Genomic DNA, 20,952 nt, shown 5'->3' with positions numbered 1-20,952 from the left:
GGGGAAAGAGTAGTGACTGTGCACATGTACAATATATCTTGGAAGAAGTACTGTTATTAGGAAATGCTTCCCTTTCTTCTTTCAGTGTTTGCCACGTGCACATCCTTATGGTGGGTGACTCCAGTTTCATGCCTCCCCCGCAGCTCCCTTGATATATGTGCAGACAGGTATGTAGATGAAAGATAATGTAAAGGATGCTCTACCCAGCGCAATATTCTGTCTTATACCAGTGACAGCACAATCATAGACTTACAAATAGAGCTCAGGTGGTCATCTGCAAGGTGTCTATAACTGCGACAATCATTAATGAAATTTTCACGGTAGCTTGCGCTCTTGTGGAGCATGCTGTAATCACTGATGACAAGTTCACTTTAGCAATCTCACCAAGCAGTCTGACATAGTCGGGTACCCAGTTCAACAGTGTAGGTGTACAAATCATCACACCTTTGCACTACTGACATAAGCAGCTATGGAAAACAGGTAAATGTCTTTGTCCCATACAAGCAGCAGAAACAACTGGTATTGATTTTTATGTGTTAAGTGACATCTCTGAAAAACTGAAGCTTCAGGAAGAACATCAGCCACCTGACTGGCTTAAGGGAAAGTCAGTGATGACAATAGGCAGAAACCTGGCATGTGTTCTCAGGGAGATCTTACCTGGCATAAAACCCACTAACATTGGTGCATGGATTTCCTCTCTTCCTGTTACTGAGGTATGTCTCTCACTCACTGGCTTCAGAGGCTGGCAGTCCTTCAAAACAGGAAACGTGTTGTAGGTGCTCAGGAGAGCAGCTCTGACTGCCAACACATCTGTCTGCCAACATGGGCTCACTAGGAGATCTGAGGCTCTGTTCCCATCGGTCACCAAATGTCCCTCCTACCTCAGGAGGGAAACATCTGTGAGAGCAGGACAGAGTCCTTCTGCAGACTCAGAATTACAGAAGAGAGGATGATCTAATCAGCAAAGATAAGTCTATCTCCTAAGGTCATATGGTCCGTACAGACAATGATATATAAGCCCTGCAGGTGAAGCACTGTAGTTTGTAAACTAAATTGCAATGAACAACATTTTGCAAGAACATGGGTGCACACAAATAGCTAGTAACACAAGACAGAGAAAACAGATTGTACTTGGAAAATCCTTTTCACTTTAAGATTAATATTTCCAAGAAAAATCCCTGCTTAAAAGAAGTCTAGATGTGAAGTAGTACCCAAGACTTCGCTAATAAAGTATTTTTAAATATCTGAGTCAGAAATGTTTCTGAAAAGTTGATAAACATGATGTCCTGTACCATCCAATCATTTTAAACTATGCCTTTTCATAGATTTGAGTCCATTGGATGAATGGAACGAAATTCTTTAAGCTTCCAAAAGAAGTGTTTGATGGTGTTCTTAGTTAACCTGAATGCAGTAAAGTATATGAATGCAAATTTATATCTAGCAAATTAATGCCAGGTCTCATAAAATTACATTGCAGTAGAAACATCTCACTAGTCAGGGAGCAGATATGCTTTACAAATACTGACTCATAACTGTAGACTTACTTTTCCATTACGTAATTCATTCTCTTCTGACTGACTGGGCTTTTGATTTGCATAATGAATGCAAATAAAAATCACTGTATTCCAATTAGTCAGATGGTATTTTTAGGCAATTAGCATGTAAGCTGTAGTATTACAAACATGATTAAGCAGTGATTTAGCAAATGTTTTTACCCTGGTTGGCTTCTATACATCTCTTTCCAGTTTTTGTTTATAATTCTTATTTGTATGCCCATAAAACGCCACAACTTCAGTTTCCAGCTTTTCTCTCTGTCTTATTATACAGTTTACTCCAGCAAATCCATGCTTTGAGTGCAAAAGGAAATCATATTATGAATGGGGAACAGAAAGGATAAAAAGTAAGCCTTCATAAAGAGTCAGAGAGAAGTAGAAGTCATAAGAAAAGTGGAACTATTGGATGCCACCGAACAGAAGTCAAAATTAAAGGGGACATATTTATTCTGAATATATAGATAAGGAGGTTTACCAGCAACTCATCAGTACAGTAATTTACCTTAACCAAATATCTAGAAGGCATATAATTATGCCCTCAAACCATCAATATTCTATAACATGCAAGTCACAAGCCAGTAAATCTGTATTTTGATGCTTTTCAGTGTGGGACGTAGGTATTTCATTAAAATATGAAGCAATGCTTCTTAAATGATATATTTAAAGTTTTGGTCAATGCCAATATCATACATTTGTTTAAAATATATCTAATTCCCTGGGAAATACTGAAATATTTTCAAAATATAGCCATAAGCTGTTAAATAATATGTTAAATGATAACATTATATATATATTTATAATTATAGTCCGACAAATGTTGACTGTCTGGAACCGTGACATCATTCCTGCTATAATGCTTTTCAAATGCAAGAAGGGTGGAATGATGTGGATCACTTTTGAACTTGGATGTAAAACCTCAGTTGAAGAACTGGCAAAATATGACAAACTGACTGTACTAAAAATTATTTCCCATGGGATTTGTGCTCAGAAGGCACACTTGCTGGCTGTCCGACATCCATTTTTGGCAAGTACAAGAACAAAGCTAGTACTCATCTATGAGCATTATATTCATTATGTATAATACACAATTAGTTAATAAATGAAAGATGTCACTTTTGTAAGTATTTTTCCATTAGTTTGGGAAATACGAGTGCTCAGTTCAGAAACATTGTTTTGCGATTTACAAAGCTTTGCTGATCCATCATTTTTCCTTAGAAAACTGCAAGATGTGTAAATCAGAAGAAGTAAACAGTATCAAAATGACAAAACTATGTATGGTTACATGTTACCCAAGGATATGAAATATAGGAGGAATAGAATAATATGCTAAATAATATTCTAAAGTGCTCTAAATTATCAGATAAACTGGAAGAATGTCTAAACTGAGACACTAGTTTTTCACAAAGAGATTGTTATTTGATAACTGGGGATAAAAGGGTATGTGTGCTGGCATGAAACTCTGGATAATATCAGAAGAGGCTACTTCCAGTACCTAACATGGAACCTGGGGACATGCTGGCTTTTAGGCAATTGCTAAAAATGCCTCTGTTTATAGCAGCTAGTTCCATTATTTGGTGTTACACATTTCCCACTTACATTTTGGGTCGCAAGTTATGCGTCTGAACATGGGCTTCTGTAATTCTGTTTAAATTCCTCTCAGAAAGCAAGGTACCTGGTTTTCATTAGAACTTTGCTGTGATCCAGTTAGAGGTGGCAGCTAAAGTCCATGGGAGCCCCCAGGAAACCTGATGAAGGCAACTTCTCAACATGCCAAACACACCACTTCCATGGAAAACCATGGAAGAGGTAACACTTTCTATGTTTTTATAATATTCTAAGTAATATATGAAATATATATAATAATATATATAATGTTATATTACCTATAATACAATCCTACTGATTCCTATTCAGCAAGGAATTATGAAACATTGGTTCAATCCTTTCTCATCTTGATGGGAATGAAGGCAGTACCTATTAGCTCTATTTATCAGACTACAGAGCAGCTCGGTGGGAGTAAAGAACTGAATTCTGGCCATCCCTGGGTTGAATGTCAGTCTTTGCACTGTAATCCAGCAAGAAACAGAGCAAATAAAGAGGAGATAACCTGGTGGTCAGCATATTCGTCTGGTTCTTCTTCTAGGATTACTTTTTAAATCATAACTGCAAACCCCTGGTTTCTTCCTGTTCTCTGCTGAATGCCCTAAACACAAGACTAACTTGTGCTTCCTCTTGCTTGCTCTCCTGTGGACCCATGACCATACAGAAGAACAGGTTAAGCCAAAGGAAAGAAGATATGTCTCAGTAGTTAGGCGCTGGTGTCAAAGGAGCACTCCTGTACCTGGAAGCTGTGTAGGCACTTGACTATATCAGGCAACTGAATTGCAGAGAGGAGTAGGAGTCCAGATGCAGTTCTCACTAATTACAATTGGCTAATTTTAACCAGGTACCTCCTCAGTGGTGTTTGTCTGGGGAGGATATCTCATGGGTATATCCAAATCTTCTTGTTGACAGTAAGATGCCATTGAAATGTTTGTTCGACAATCCTTACACTTGAGAGACCCTGTTTTTAGGTCTCCACTATGTCCTAATGTTTTAACAAATTTTGTAAATGGAAACTAGGTCTCTTATGTAGAGATATGAACTCCAAAAAAGCAATTTAAAAGTAGGCAATATTATTTTAAATATAGGAATGCTTCAATTTTGAAATGTAGATTTTGTTATTATAATTCTTCCTACCAGATGGAAGTAAGTGCAAGCAAATCTCTTCTTCTTTACGGGCAAGTCATGAATTCAATCTATTAGACTGAAAAGGACTCTATATGTTTTGTTCAAATTACAGGATGAAAAGACAGTTACTGACCACAGTATAATTGCATTGGTCTGTCTCCATTACTTAGCTATAAAAAGATATGTTCTAACACACTTATCTCTTTGTTTCCAGAAAAGCAGTCAATCTTGAAATTTGGCATTTGGACAGGGAAGCCAGCAGAATGTGTAATTCAGAAGGCTATTTGTGTCAGCTTTGTTTGCGATACTGCCCTAAATCTGAATGACAGAGAACAAATGTGGCCTCCGTTCATATGACACAAACTGAAAAGTTACGAGCATGAACAGCTTTCCAGTCAGCTCCTTGAAACATGCAACTATATTTGAAGTGGATGTGTTTTCTTGAAGTTGTATTCCCTGCATTTAATGCTGCATACCATGGCACTTTGTATCACATACACCCAGCATATCACATTCACACGGCACAGCACAACTACGGAAGGAAAATAGAGGAAAAATTGCAGAAGAGTAATAGATGGTGAAAGCGTAGGGATGAGGCTTGAGGAGAGCAAATAGGATATTTGCTTATTCTTATTAATATTATCTCTAACTTGATACTCACTAATCTGGAAAGGAAGCATATTAAAATTTAAAACAGCAAAATGGTACTTAAAATTGCATTTTAAATTTTCATATTGAAGTGCTTTTCAGTAGGTAGCTTCCTATATTTGACAGTGCAGAATGAAACAGAATATTTATAAAGCATTACAAAATTGCCATTCACTGGTAAGCTTGTCTCAGCCCCTTCACAACAGAATGCATGAATTTTGTTTACACTGACGTTTAAGGTTACCCTTGAAAATAACCTTTTGCCAGCATGAGCCTCGTAAATTGCTCTTCTCTGTCTACATCTTAACTTAGCATCTGCACTGCAGACAAACACATTTCCTTCTCAGTCCTCCCCAGAAGCCCTCCATGGAATCATTGCCATCTCTGCTTTCAGACTTGACACTGATTATGGGTGGTAAAGACAGGGAAGAAAAAAATTGAAGGAATGAGACATTTTGAACTGCTCTGGGTAAACTTCAGGTGTTCAGGGCCAGCTAGGACAGGAGTGAGTGCTGTACTCATTGCACAGCTTCATGTCCTGATATTCAGCCTTTTGCTTAGGGTTAAGCTAACTCGGCTTCTAACACAGCTGTTTAGCAGCTCTGGATTTATGTCAGATATTAATGTCAGTCGCAAGTGTCAGTGTTGTTGTGGCCATGTAGGTACTTCCTTGACGTTATCATAACTATTAGCATAACTTCTGTAAATTCTGGAAGAATCTGTACTTTCTACTGTTTTAAGTTAATTGAAGACAGAACTGAATGGGATTTTAACTATTGCACTTGAGCTCTGCTAACACATAGCAACATTCTAGATCAAAACATGCGCTGCTGGTTGACATGGTGAAAAGCGCTAAAGAGATAAGCCACAAGGTAAACTCCTCCAGGCAGGAGAACTTTACAAACACTTTGAATTAATCTCAATGTTTTCCTTCAAATTATATCCTATTTCAAAAATGGATGAAAAATTTATAACAATAGTTGTATGTAGTCTGAAATAGTGTAATTGTTTTTAAATGAAGTGCAGATAAGAACTTAAAATGTAACATAGCATAATGGCTGTAGGATAAAACTATTAGCTTTAAGCCTATTAAAATATTATTAATTGGTGATGCATTTGAAGCAAAGTAACAACCACAGAAAGTAATTGATATGTATCCAATCTAAATTTACAGAGAGCTTCTTGGCTTTGTAATCACAAAATTCGATGTCCTAGTTTATCAAAACTGAGATAATCACAGGAAAAGACAAATTTACAACATAATGAATCTACACCCTCCAAAACCAGACAATGTTAACTACAATGCAGAAGCCTACATACTGGTCAAAGTCTGCCACATCCAAATCCTACCATAGTAGAAGGAAGACATTTTTGAAAGTGGAGATCAACATGTAAAAACTAATGTCTCGAGCTCATTCTGTCTTCAAATGCAAGCACAAGGTATCTTACTCTAAGTAAATCTTAAATGCCAAGGAGAAAATTAAAAGAAGTGTCTTAATAGTCTCTGTCTCGTTTGCCATTCTTAGTTTGAAAATTCAGTCACCAAGATAGAGACAGTGTTCTTGAAAGCTTTAATAATCTTCTGCTACTCTCTAACATTTATCCCTGCTGGAAAAGAAACACTAAGAAGAAAAATTATGACTGAAAGTAGCAGACTGCCCAGGTATGAAAGGACAGAAGTATAATTGTTAAAGAGACCCTCTTTAATTTCAAAACTCTCTTTGAACTGGCTAATAAAATGAAATATAAAATGTTCATGAATGCAATGCAAACTGAGATTATTACCTCATCAAAACCAACATATTATAAACTAATTTGGGATGCTCAGAATTACATAGAATAATGCACAAAGAAATTATATCCCAGAGTTAAGGAGATCTGAAACATACACAGTACTTCATAACGATTTTCTCATCCCAAACTGCTCTTTAGGTATACAGATGTTTCCAAATTTTTATTATTAGTCTGTTTCCTCAGACTGATACTAGTTTCTAAAAATCTTGACTAATTATAGGTTGATGACCTACTGCAGACAGGCAACTTCTAATGTAGAGAAAGTCATACTTAAGTGTGTCAGAATTGAAAAATAGAAGTTTACAGAAAAACTTTCTACAGTATTTTATGTGACTTTAAATATTCACCATCAGCAATAAATAATTCATAATATATCTCAAAATTGCAAAGCAATGTATAATTTTCCTTCAAAACAATAATTTGTCACATAAAATAGAAAAAGGTTACTAGTAGTTCTGTAAATGCTGGTGAAAGTCCCCATTCAGAAAAATGTGAATACCTATAGAAAGAACACTTACTTATTAGATTTATGTTTTTATGTATAAATTCTTACCTAAGCTGTTTAAATGCTTCTGCCTTCACAAGTGGTGTTTCTACAGAATGTTCAAAAAGTGCTCCTTCGGGCCCTGAAGAAAAAACAAAAAATACTCTATTGTTAAAGTTCAAATTTTAAAAAAATACCAACAGCGGTGTATATGGCCACTTTGATATCAGAAATTAAGATATGAAAACATATATTAACAATTAATGAGACATTTATAATATAGATACAGTCCTACTATAACAGTATTGATTGGAACAACACAATGCACAGGAAATGTAAAAGTACAGGGGTAAATTCTTAGAATTAAATCTAAAAAGTCTGAACACAGAGGAACTTTAAACTCCTTGGGACAACAAAATAAGTAAATAAGATATTTACAATGTAACTTCCATACGAGTTAAAAGAGACAATTAGAATCTGACAAAACTTTCGCAAATATTACAGACTTAAATAATCATTTTTGACTATACATAGCACAGATTCTGACATGTAGCTTCAACAAAGAATTCCCGCTATTTTTAGGCAGGCTTGCTGAATATAAAATGGTATTTATGCAGGTAAAATGGTAATGATTATGAGATCAGACAGTTTAGCTCTTGAAATAAAAGTAGTTTCATTTCAATGGCGAAGAAACTCTGTGTGGTACATGTGTAGGTGGGTCAAAGCAAGTCAGCACGAAAGGATTACTTGCGTTGTGCTGCTGCAGGCAAATACACCTTAAAGCCCAGACCTCCAGAACCCAGATGTAGTTCATAGCTGCAGATTCTTGAACTGTTCATAAGATACTTCCTCTAAAGGGCCACTATGTAGCCTCATCACATTGATATTAGTATCCTCCTGAAAATTAGAGTCTATGGCTTTGTTGTCACAGAACATTATTTTAATTTCTCTTTGTAGCCCACCTACTTTTAACCTTGCTTTTTCTTCTTTGCATCTAGTGTTTGCACCCTTGCAATGTACTCTTTCTTTGTGGTTCTAAGTTAATTTGTGCAAGAAAAGCTGTAAGAATAAAGAAAGCAATTTCCAAGACTGGAATTCATAGCACAGAGTGCCGCTTGCCGTGGATGCTGGTCCTCCTCTCAGAATTTACAGTGTGAAATAGAAGCAAGCCTGAATGTTTAGAGAATAAATCCAAATAAGGACTTACATGAATTTTAGGTCCTGGACATTTAACACATTTAGTAATTCAGGTTGCCTAAAAGAGCACAACAGTAAATTTTCTACTTAGGTCCAAGGTGCTGAGGTTCAAGACAGCAATTCAGACTGTAAAAAAAATCATGGTCAGGCAATTAATGAAGTGCCTAAATATTGCATGCAAGGGTGGAGTCTCTCACCTTCTGTTCATCTGGCTTTGTGAAGGCACTTGTCCAAAACTGGGGAGTCCTTAGGTTGAGTGATCCCCAGCTTAGAGGATTCACATATCTAAGCACTTTTCGGGGAAATATGTAGCAAGGTACTATATTTTAATAGCTGGGATATGGCTAGAGATGGCTTTTCTGGCTGCTCTTTGAATTAAAACAGAATGCAGTTACCCTCAGGAAAGAATTCTGGGCTGTAGAAAGCCCTAAATCAGTGCTCTGGACTCCATCTAGAGAAACAAACTCTTAAGACTCTTGAGCTGCAGGCTGGTGAATATGCATGCATGCTTGTGCATGCTTATTTAAATATTAATATTATCATAGTTAACATATTAAATGCAAATATATGTCCAAAAAAAAGTGGTTTTTTCTGCATTCTGTCTGGAAGACCTGATGAGATTGGGATGAAAAAGTGAAAGCATGTGTAAAATCAGACAGAGGGAAGGAAATGGATGATCAGAAAGTATGGTGTAGATGGTGTAGATGTAGTATTAGATGCTATTAGATGTGGTATAAAGGGAAAAGGATAATATAAATTAGTGTGGGCAACCACAGGGAACATGGTAAAAGGAAAAAAAGTAGAATCAAGAGATACCATTAAAAATGAATACATTGCCGAGCCAACTGATAGGAAGACTGTCATTTCATGAGTGTTAGGGGAAAGTTCTCAGGACATCCTAAGAAAGCATGGAATGTGCTGCTTTTTGAGAAGAGCTCTAGCTGAAATAATGATTCCTTAGAATGAAATCTCCTTAGCTTGGATGGAACAAAAGTGCACAAAATATAAGGATTACCACGCTGAATCACTTCACCACAAGGAAGCATGGATTTCTAAACTTTATTTAAATTTTATTTAGCTGTCGATATCCTCATCAACTTAAATAGATGTGTCTTTCTGGAATCTGCTAACTGGCACAGATATAACACTGGAAAAACATAAAAGTCATTAATTTAGACAGGGCTTTAACCCGTCTTCATTAGCATTAAGATTATTTTGCAAGACAAAACCTAATGGCTGGCTGGACATAGTCCATTATTCTCCTGTTCTTGTATTTGTGTTGGTGGGTGTTACAAGGCGGTAACCTTACACATTGGAGATGAAAAAAAAAAACCCCAAACCCTAAAGTATTTAATAAGTTTGTCAGAAAATGCTGATTTGGTACAAATAAGATACTTTGCAGGGATACACTGATCTGTCAAAACTTCTCACTTAGTTTACTTGCCAGCTAGAGGTGGCAATGAATTAAAGATTTTTTTTTGAGCAGAAACTGCCTCAAATGTGATTTTTCCGACACTGTGGTCCTTTGAGAATATATCATGATCCCTCACTGTCCTTCATTCCACTATGTCTAACCTGACAATTCTTAGCAAAGCAAGAATTTCACTGTTTTCCTTACTCAGATTTTCATTTTGGATCACAGTGAATGAGTTATAATTTCAGTGGAATATATACTGTCACAATACTACCTGTGCTAACAAAAGACTTACCTTGTCAGTAACTTTGAATAATCTCCAAATACATGACTTATCAGGGGAGATAGCTTGATATAAATATCTGCCAATTGTAGTTCTGGGAAGTCTTTAGGTATGTCTACGTTAAGAGGTAATGTGACTTGAAAAGGGTGGATTTACAGAGGATACACTAGGTGCTATAGATCTGCTGCTCATACTACACAGATTTAGGGGGTTTTACTTCGAACCAACTCTAGTCTCATCCTGTAGACTTAAAACATATTTGCAATTTTGATTAAGTAAATGCATTCTTGGAGCCCATTTCTCAGTTTGGTTTCAGCCAAAAGTAATCCACTGTATTCACTCCCTGACTCCTCCACGGTATAAACCAGTGGGACATGAGAACTATCAGAACCATCAGATCTGCAGCAGAAGTGCAGTCCTGACTGAACAAAATGCTGTTGTGGATGCATATTTTGGCTTGATAACCTTGGAAGGCATTTTTAATTTTCCTTTATTTTCTCCTTCCTTTTTCTTACTCATGTGTGCATCTACTATACCAACATATGTTCTATGGTGTGCTCTTCCACTTGGGTATGGTTTGGAATCCTTTCCTTCTCCATTAGACAGTTGTTAAATTTTTTCAGCAATTTTCAGTACCAGCTTAGCTGTAATGTGTCATAGGATGAGGTATAATGAAGTGAATTCCCATTCTTAGATAAGCTGCATAGCTTCTTATAATGCCAGTTGTATGAAACTTCATACTGCTGCATAGCCTTACCGATGATGACCATGGTGATAGAATTTGACTTTGTGCCAATTTCTCTATATCTAAAGAATAGTGCCACAAAGTGAGGATCTTGGCGCTGTTTCTGGATACAAGATCCATTTCCATCTCATTTTAAGGTCTGTAGGAAAGGCCGAGCATTTGATAACACTGATATTCCAGAGAGAAAGACATATCAATTATCACCTTGCTTCTTCCAGTTGTCTGAAGAAGGCCTCATCTACTTCTTCTGAAACAGGTGGTCTGCAATACACACCCAGCACAATGTTGCCCATGTTGATCTGCCCTCTAACCCTGACCCATTAGCTCTCAGCTGGCTCCTCACCTGTCCTGGAGCTGAGCACCCTGCATTCCTGCTGCTCTCGCAGCAGGAGTGGCAGCTCCCACCTCGCTTTTCCAGCCTGTCCTTCTTGAGGAGCCTCTATTCCAATGAATTATTTTGAGTGGCACATCTGTAAAGCACCTTAACTGTTTGCATGTCATAGTATGTCATTACTATAGATACAATCCTCAGATTGAAAGCACTGAAATGGCCAGTGCAGACTGGAGCAGCTTCATGGAACCTAATGATATGACACTAGTTTACTGCTATTAAAAATCTAGTCTCATGTTTGCATTTTTATAATTTTCCTGTTACGTCTGTGTGTAAAAAACTTATTTTTTATTAAGTCCACTTGCTATAAACCATATTGTTTTAATTATTAGAAAGATTAGGGAAGGAAATCATCACTTCCATTAATGTTTTGCAAAAATGTTAATGGCTGTTCATAGAATTATAGAATGGCATTATCGACCCATCAGAGTAATAATGAGAGTAATAAAAGGTAAGTGGAGCCTAGTAGTTTAACTACATGAACACAGTCTATTATCTGCTACTGCTGACAAAATAAATTACTTCAAAAGGAAAAGATGTGTCTCAAACTCAACTGGTGAGTTTTATCTCCACGCTAGACATCACCAGCATGTGCAGACTCTGAAAATCTCTGCTCTGTGCTTTGCCTGATTTTCATGTAATTCCTTTATCATCTTTAGAAATCCATACAATCACTCATAATTATGGATTTGTAGTTCCAAAACAGACTAAAAGTGGAATTAAGGGTTCTAAGTACTTGTACTTGTGGCTTGAGGGAAAACCGTGAGAAATTCAGTTGCACTGTTTCTCATAGACACCCAGGTGAAAGTCAAGAAACTGAAGTACCAGAGTATGAAAGGCAAGCACAAAATTCTAAGGTCCTCTAGCAAATTAATTAAACATCATCTTCTATACTACTTGCACCTTTTTTGTATGCAGTATAGCACTCGGTATGACATTATTAAATACATTTATATCTTTGAATTGTAAATGAGATGACAAGCTTGGCTGATAAAGGTAATAGTATGGGTGTAATAAACTTCCATAGGCATTTACTTTGATGCCACATCACATTTTGATTAAGAGATTAGAGCAACACAAATCAGCCTGGAATGCATTATATGGATTAAGGTTGACTGATAGGTCTTAAAATATAATTGCAAACAGAAAACGATGAGTGAGGGGATGTGCTACTAGTGGGGCCAAATGTGATGTAACATTTTATCATGGACTTGGAAGAAGAAAAGTAATTATTGATGATTGCAGATGACACAGACACTGGGGAAGAGGTGACAGGAAAGTAAAGGACATGTCACTAATAGAGGAATATCTCAATTATTTTGCAAATATGACTTTATTAGGTCATCTAGGTTTAGGCTTACCTCTCTATACATAAGCTCCCTTCTCAATTATTTAAGCTCAAACTAACTTGTCTAGTAATATTTTCTGATCCTGAATGGTTTGCTTTGACAACATTCCTAAACTTCATTACTCAGAAAACTACCTCTCTTTGTAATTAAAATTCAGAATGCCCTACTGAGTCTTGAGGCCACTTTTAAAGCTATCCTGTAAACACGATCTGCAGCCTGCTCGTGAGTGGGCTGACAGGCTGGTGGGGGCACCTTACAGCAGGTGTGGGATGCTGCGTGCCAAAGGTGTCTTCACAGTGTCTTGCTAAGGGATGTGCAGAGCTGCAAGGCACAAGGAAGGAAGAGCTCATGGTAGTGGAGGGAACTCTTCTGTCTCACAGACTTTCCTAATTTCACTCTGGAACCTGTTTCTATACAGCCTTTTGTATTTCTCTTACAGCACCTTTTAGACATAAGTTCACATTTGGTGATATAAAAATGAGTAGTGTTTCTTTGCATTTGAGATATAGTTTGATAAGATTATAAAAGAAATTATATGGCCTACTTGCCTGTCTATGAAAGGGGTGTGAGCTGATAAATGAGATGCCTCTTCTAGTCCGACTTTTTGCATTACAGATGACCAGATACATGCAGAGAGATGACAGCAAGAGGAGCCTGGCAAAATTGATTGGAGGAGTGGAGCAAACATCTATGCAAACAGAGATTTGTGAGGCCTGAGTGCAATCATGGCTGCTGAAGCCTTGTTTGAAATAAACCAGACCTTGTTTTAGGGATCTGCTCCTGTCTCTTGGTGCGGGACAGCAGCTTCCTTGGTCTAAGCACCACTGTGGCTCAGAAACAAGGCAGAGAAAGCAGAGAGTGACCAGAGAGACCAAAGTCCCCAGAAGAGCTCAATTGTACTGCTAGTTCTCAGCCTGCAAACTAACAGCACTGGAGTCAGTAGTAAATCCCAGCAATACAGTGTTTTAATTAAACATAATCTTTCCAAATGCCTTTATAAAACAGCATTGTCATTGGAGCATTCCCTCCTCACTGGAGGAGACTGAATGACTCTGAGAATCTCACCCTCTGCTTCACTTTTTGAAGGTGAACTGTGAAAGCAGAAGAAATGAGGGACCATGTAGCCAGAGGTAGAGCTTCACTTTGCTGGCAGACATCAAGAGTGCTTGCTCCCAGCTGTCCCCTCATGCTGAGCACCTAACATTTCGTATGGCATTACAGAGCACTGTTCTGGCAGGTGGGACTGCAGGATTGAAGTCTCCTGGGCCAAGGAGGGAAATCAGCCTCAGTTTCCCACTTCCTAAAACCAACACCCTGCTCTGAAAGACAGGAAAGTGCTAACAGAGATAGTATCACTTGCAGGGAGATAGGGGCTAATGGAAGAAAGCCAACAGGAAACATTGGTGCTAATGCTCGAGAGAGGGGTGGTGGTGATGAAAAGGCTTATTTACATATTCCAGAGCTGCCACCTCTAAGCAAGAGTAAAACCTTGCCTTCTTATGAGAAAAATTTCTTCATCAAACAGCTTTAAGTTTGAGGAGTATGACACTAAAAAAAAAAATCTCAGGACAATTTTTTTTGGAAAATGGCCCTAAATTGATTTCTTGTCTTCTTTACCTACTTTATCTTTTAAACTGTAAAGAAATAACATTAACTATGATATTAATATTACTATATTTATTATTTTATAGTATATTGTTTATAAATATAACATAATTTAATCCTAAAAACCACAAGATCAAGATACTAATTTTCTTAGTGAGAGGACTGAAGTCAGCAAGTTTCATTGACACCCCCCTCCACTATCAAGCAAGGGCTATCTGCCTCTTCAAAGTCTAACGGAATGTTTATTCATACCCTCAAATTGTCTCGTACTTACCTTCTGAGCAGAAATGTTTAAATTAAACACACACCTCCACATTGCATTTCAGCGTAAGCTACTCAAACTGAAAACCTTTCCATAGAACAGAGCACTAGAAAATCACTGACAATACTCAGCAAATACTTTTAAGACATTATGAAAGACAAGCAAGCAGGACAGATAGTAAACTGGAGAAAGGGTGATATAATACACTTCTCCATAAAGATACCAATCACCTCTGCCTTGCCAGCTTTTCTTCAAGATGAGTGGAGGGTAAGCAAGTGACTTCTATGAATTTCTTATGTACTCATCACCAAAATGTTACCCTATACAACAGTCATGATATATAAATTATTATTTGTACTTGTTAAAAAGCTTTTTGTTCAGAAGTTGAGACCATTTTATAACTCCTGAATGTTAATTATTTTTCTATTGTGTATAATTTTATTTACTTGGGCCTATTTTGTCCCTCCTACGGACAGCCTCGAGTTGGCAAGTTTGCAGGGCAGGCAAGGGAGTGGAAAAACAGGACTGCTACAGCCAAGGTCTCTAGCCATTTGTGCAGAACTTTGTTTCCATCCAGTGCTGTCACTTCACTGCTGCCATGACAATAACATTAGTTACAAAGCAATCAGCTCTTTGCCAGCCAACACACTGTTACAAGGCGGGTTTCACTGTCACCAATGCCAACTAAATGTATAAAACCCTACCAAAACAAAATGCTGATGTTCGATACCTCTATAACAGCTCAATAACTCTCTGCAAAAGATGCAAATCATTACTGAAATAATATAAGAGAGGATGTAGTTAGAGTACATGCTCCTGCAGGTAGCAGTAATTGTCATGATGGGCTAAGTTGAGCTTCAGTTTCATACACTTAAGTGTCTCTGATGTATAGTATCATAGAATCATAGAATTGTTAAGGTTGGAAAAGACCTTTAAGATCATCGAGTCCAACCATAAACCTAGTAATTCCAAGTCCACCACTAAACCATATCCTCAAGCACCACGTCCACCCTTCTTTTAAACACCTCCAGGAATGGAGACTCAACCACTTCCCTGGGCAGTCTGTTCCACTGTTTGACAACCCTTTCAGTGAAGAAGTTTTTCCCAATGTCCAACCTAAACTTCCCCTGGCGCAGCTTGAGGCCATTTTCTCTCGTCCTACCACTTGTTACTAGGGAGAAGAGTCCGACCCCCATCTCGCTACAACCTCCTTTCAGGTAGTTGTAGAGAGTGATAAGGTCTCCCCTCAGACTCCTCTTCTCCAGGCTAAACAACCCCAGCTCCCTCAGCTGCTCCTCAGAAGACTTGTGCTCTAGGCTCTTCAACAGCTTCACTGCCCTTCTTTGGACACGCTCCAGCAACTCCATGTCCTTCTTGTACTGAGGGGCCCAAAACTGAACACAGTACTTGAGGTGTGGCCTCATCAGTGCCGAGTACAAGGGCACTATCACCTCCCTGCTCCTGCTGGCCACGCTATTCCTGATACAAACCAGGATGCCATTGGACTTCTTGGCCACCTGAGCACACTGCTGGCTTATGTTCAGGCCGCTGTCAAACAACACCCCCAGGTCCTTTTCCTCCAGGCAGCTCTCCAGCCACTCCTCCCCAAGCCTGTAGCATTCCATGGGGTTGTTGTGACCAAAGTGCAGGACCCAGCACTTGGCCTTGTTGAATCTCATACCATTGGCTCCGGCCCAATGATTCAGCCTGTCCAGGTCCCTCTGTAGGGCCTTCCTGCCCTCCAGCAGATCGACACTTCCACTGAGCTTGGTGTCATCTGCAAACTTACTGAGGGTGCACTCGATCCCCTCATCCAGATCATCAGTAAAGATATTGAACAGGACCGGCCCCAACACTGAGCCCTGGGGAACGCCACTCGTGACCGGCTGCCAACTGGATTTGACTCCATAGGTGCCACAGATGAGCTGGAGACAGAATTTAGTTGCCTAATCATATGTACCTACTGTCATCTAAAATACCCTTGTGCATCCTCCCTGGCCTCCATCTGCCATGATCAAAGGAAGTGCCTCCTGTAGGAACAGTGATACCATGTGGTGTCTCACATGCCCTAAGGTGTTTCAAACACTTCTGGATGCTTATGTTTAAGCACCTGAACTCAGCCACTGTATTCAAGGGAGCAAGCCATTGAACTCATCCTAAAGTAGACAACTGCATTTGGTCAGCCAAAGAGCTCTCTGCATGCTAGGACTAGGTGTCTCCTTCAAGGTGAGATGAATCATGCTCTAGGCAGTATTGATTCTGTTGCCTGGGGATTCAATTCAGTTGTCTGAACATGGGCATCTAGAACCATCTGTGACCCCGTGGGGTATCTGAGACACTTGGCTGACCATGGCTTTCCCCAGGCATTTGCTCTTCTAAGGAGAACGGAGAGTGTCTGCCACTATTTTGTTCTACCACATGGGCCAGAAAATGTCTGAACTGCAACAGTATGAGGTCAAACATACCAAATTGTTGAAAAATGAGTTCCTGAGGTGTTGGGTTGGATTAGCTTATTCTTAGACTTTTTAATTTTTCCTGAAATAACATAAATCACAGACATTTGCACTCTGCTGTATTATATTTTAGTTGAAAACTGTCAGGTTTTCTTACAAATTGTTACTGAGCGTCTCATAATTCACATAAATAAGGTGGAGTAAAATAAATTAGTTCACTATACTGTACATAAAAAACTGCAAAATGCTCTTTGTTTATTTTAAACTTGACATAGTCTGTTCTTATGGTATGAACTTTTCAAATTTTATTTCACATTGATCTTGTTCTTTATCTAAAATGTTTTAAAAATTATCTCAGTATGCAAAGTATTACTAATTTATCCCTTATGCTAATAGTATCACTTAAATCACAATTTTAATAAATTAATTTGAAGCAAAGTAGGCATGAAACTCCTCTCACTTATATTAATTTTACCCTGAAATAACCTCAGTGACTTTAATGGATTTGCTTTTAAATTGTACTACAGTGTAAAAAAGAAACAGGCAATGTGTCTTTTTACAATATCTGCTAAAGTAAACAATTATCCTTGTAGAGTAAAGAATAATATTGGACAAGTCAGAATACATGTTTTAGCATAATAATTTCAATGTGTGTATGAGTGATTTTTACTTACTTCGAGCAGAGACAGACCTTTTCCAAATCAGTTAACAATTATGCAGTTTTTCGTATCTTTGTTAAACATGCTTTTCTATTAAAGTTTAGCACCCCTTGGGCAAACAATAATTTTTTGATATGGTTTCCTGGATAAACAAAGTTGTAATTTCAATTTGGTTAAAAAGGAAAAAAAGATAAGACCCTCACGCCTAAACAAAATTTATTAATGCAGTTATTATAACTTAAATTTGGCTTTGAAACACTAACTGTATAGTTTCTTCCACATTTGTAGTTTTACACAGTGAAATAATATGAATATATCCATTCATATTACGACCTCAAGATTTCAGAGGACCATTAATTAGCATAAGTTAAACATGATAGTTGCAGTGAGGTTAGAAACATTAAAAATGTAACTGATAACAAATTACAGGATAATTTTGGTATTTCCTTTGATGGATTCTTCCGCTTAAGGAGAAATGACACCTTGAGGTATCTGTTTTACTGCAACCTTACACCTGGAAAATGAAGGTCATATGAAAGGAAACAGCTTTTCATGTGATAATGTTGACATCTTACTTTGTAAATGAGTACTTTGGTGATTTGCAGAAATAGCCCAAGACAAACTTGTCTTTTGACAGATGACATTTTAAACATACTACAAATGCCATCCTGTGACATATATGCTACACAGAAACAGAAATACAGTGGCTTTCACTTTGAAAGATAAAACCATATAAAAATATCAGAGAGAGACTAAAAGTGCTCACAAATAAAACTCAATAAAACTCAGACTGGAACATCTAGAATTTTTCCAGCCTCAGTTAACGGTGTTCACAGGAAACATTAAATAATTCAGAAAGAAATGCACCAGTACAGTTCCAATCACTAATGGCTTTAAAATAAAATACACACAGAGATATATACATATTTATATATACATGTTATTATTTTGCTGTTAAATGTTCTTACTGATTATTTTATGAAAAAGGTTGGAATATCTTCAGATTTCAATTTCTTAATGAGGCAAAACCAGAACTTGTGTTCATATACAATGATGTATTTAAAAATGCCATTTTTATTGTGCTTTTCTTGTGCCTATTATTTGGGCATTTCTTAAACTGTTACAAACCTGTGACTCGAAGTTTATCTGTGCCAATGACAACCTCATTTTCATCCACTGTAAAAAGTGGCTTGCCATCCTTTGAGTTGATCTGAAATTGCTGACCATGGAATTCTACCATTTTAGGACCTGCAAAGCACAGTAGAATAATGGAATAATTACATGAGCTTTTTTCACTTTTCTATATAAATTGCTAATAATTTGAAATGCAGTCAATAATTTAGTGACTCATTCAAGTACATTATGTATCATAAAGCACCCAGATATTCTAAGGATAGTGGCCCTGTAAGTATCAAAATTGGGTAAGTCTGTTTACATTATCAAATTTGTTGTTCAAAATAGTGACTGGAGTCATGCTTTCAAGTTGTGTTTCCAGGGAATTTAGGAAATCCCTCAAGAACTGATCAAGAAAATCATGTTCTTGGTGTTGAAACTGGTAAGATTCTTTGATCAGTCTAGAAGTTGGGTTTTTTCTTTTTTTTTTTTTTTTTTAAAGTAGAAACTAATTATCAAAGTCTATACAGCATCATCCTTTTCAACTAGGGAGGCTCAATCGCTTTAAAATGACAAGCATCCCAAATCAGGGCAGGATCCTCAGCTCTTCGTAACAAATGCCAGTTTAATTCCAAATATCTAACAAATGTTACAGATCATGGTCTTAGTTTCAAAAAGCAGCGAGAGTATTTGCAATTGGATCTGGAACTCCAAAAATTAAAATAATTATGTGTGAGTCTACATATCACCAGAACCTAATTCAGTAAAACGTTCTGTTCTACAGTGTTCACTTGGTAAATGGATATAAATCAAACCCTTAATATTCCTCTTTCTAATAACCTGATCAATTAGAAATTCGCATCACATAAGTTTGAATGTCTATTTCGCAGAATTACAGAATAAAGGTAATTCACAGACCGTCCATAGGACCGAGAGGCACTGAGCTGCTTCCTTCTCACTAAGTACCTGTCTTACCATGCCTACTCCCATAAACATTAAATCTCTTCCAGGCAGTAATTCTCAAAGGGATTAGGACTCTTCATTAGGTGATGGGTGATTGATGGTTGTGAGAAATACATCCAGGTATTTCCTAAAATCTGCACGGTAGCTAATGTGAGAGAGGCATTCCATAAAGTCCTATACAAGTGCTTATTTCTTCACTCAGCAGATGCAAACTTTTGCTTTTAATTTCCCAAGTATTAAAAGAGTTATAGAAGCCATAATGTCCTAAACTAGGGCAACAATTTTAAGGCATGAAACCCAATACTGTTTCTACTTGAAAATGGTCAGGGTAGAGGGCTGAACTCTGCAGTACATTGTACTCTGCTGGACACGCGCACCCAGGAACAGCCTTACTGATCTCAGTTTGGCTCTTCTATGAAGCTCCTTTGAAGCACATGGCTTTATTTCTGGGAATTGTATTGCAAAAAGTGAGTTCAGAAAATACCTTCATTCTGTGAAAAGGTCTCAAACAGTCTTGTTTGTTTTTACAGCAAAAGAAGCAGTCCTGCATAAGTGAAGGAAAGATGCATTCCTATAAATGCTCTCCCAGAAAATCTTGGCTAAGGTGTTTTATTGTTCCTGTTTCTGCCCAACAGCAGTAATGCTATTGTAGGCAGATCCTTGTTTATTCAAACAAATCAAAGGCCTAAGTAAATTGGCTGTTATCAACTTTAGTGGTGCTGCAGAGGCCAGTTCCTCATCCTTCCCATTCATCCAACACCATGATTACAGTGCTCAGCACGGGTGTGGGAAACACAAACTAAAGCCTCTGCTGCCTGACATGATACAGGTCAAGTGATTCAGGCACACTGAGGGTACCATGTCTTTGCTGGAAGGGATTTAGGATTAATTCGTGGTCTCTTCTGTTGAAGATGTTTTACACTGTATAGAAAAGGAAGGAACTATTTGGAGCCTTTATTTCCTCAACAGGAAGGGAACTCAAGTGTCTAGCTTCCAGGGTCAATATGCTGGGTGTAGGACTGCTGGAGAAAAGTTGCGCTACCACCTTTTCTTCTCCTGATGCTGCTTATTGTCAGAGTTCATTCTAAAAAGCGTACAATTAAAGTATCTGCTGGATTAGACCCAGTAAATGAGATAGAAATGAGAATGCTTATTCTGTAGGGTATGACAAGGTTAGGTATTTTTCTTTTCAGTGCTGTCAATATTTTAGTAGGTCTGGCATGCCAGAAGCAAATATTTTTATATAGCCATAGAATATTTATTACTTAAAAGAGTGAAGACTTACATTTAAAGTAAAGTAGGTGACCAA

General features: G+C 37.7%; 1 protein-coding gene across 16 annotated transcripts in view; it reads right to left on the bottom strand.

Moving 5' to 3' along the window:
• Positions 1 to 20,952, bottom strand: part of SGCG (sarcoglycan gamma) — a 144,611-nt gene that overhangs the window by 17,786 nt on the left and 105,873 nt on the right. For 14 of the 16 annotated variants that reach the window (XM_075083604.1, XM_075083613.1, XM_075083594.1 and 11 more), the window contains 2 exons: positions 18,696 to 18,815; positions 7,279 to 7,351 (listed from right to left, as the gene is read on the bottom strand). In XM_075083604.1, coding sequence (XP_074939705.1) covers positions 7,279 to 7,351; positions 18,696 to 18,815 — 193 coding nt within the window. The remainder of the gene's footprint in view (positions 1 to 7,278; positions 7,352 to 18,695; positions 18,816 to 20,952) is intronic. The other 2 variants (XM_075083718.1, XM_075083666.1) reach the window with 1 other exon arrangement.

Source organism: Phalacrocorax aristotelis, chromosome 1 (genome assembly GCF_949628215.1).
Source record: "Phalacrocorax aristotelis chromosome 1, bGulAri2.1, whole genome shotgun sequence".
NCBI lineage: Eukaryota > Metazoa > Chordata > Aves > Suliformes > Phalacrocoracidae > Phalacrocorax > Phalacrocorax aristotelis.
Note: the sequence above shows the minus strand (reverse complement) of the source record. Positions and strands in the feature narration are given on the sequence as shown.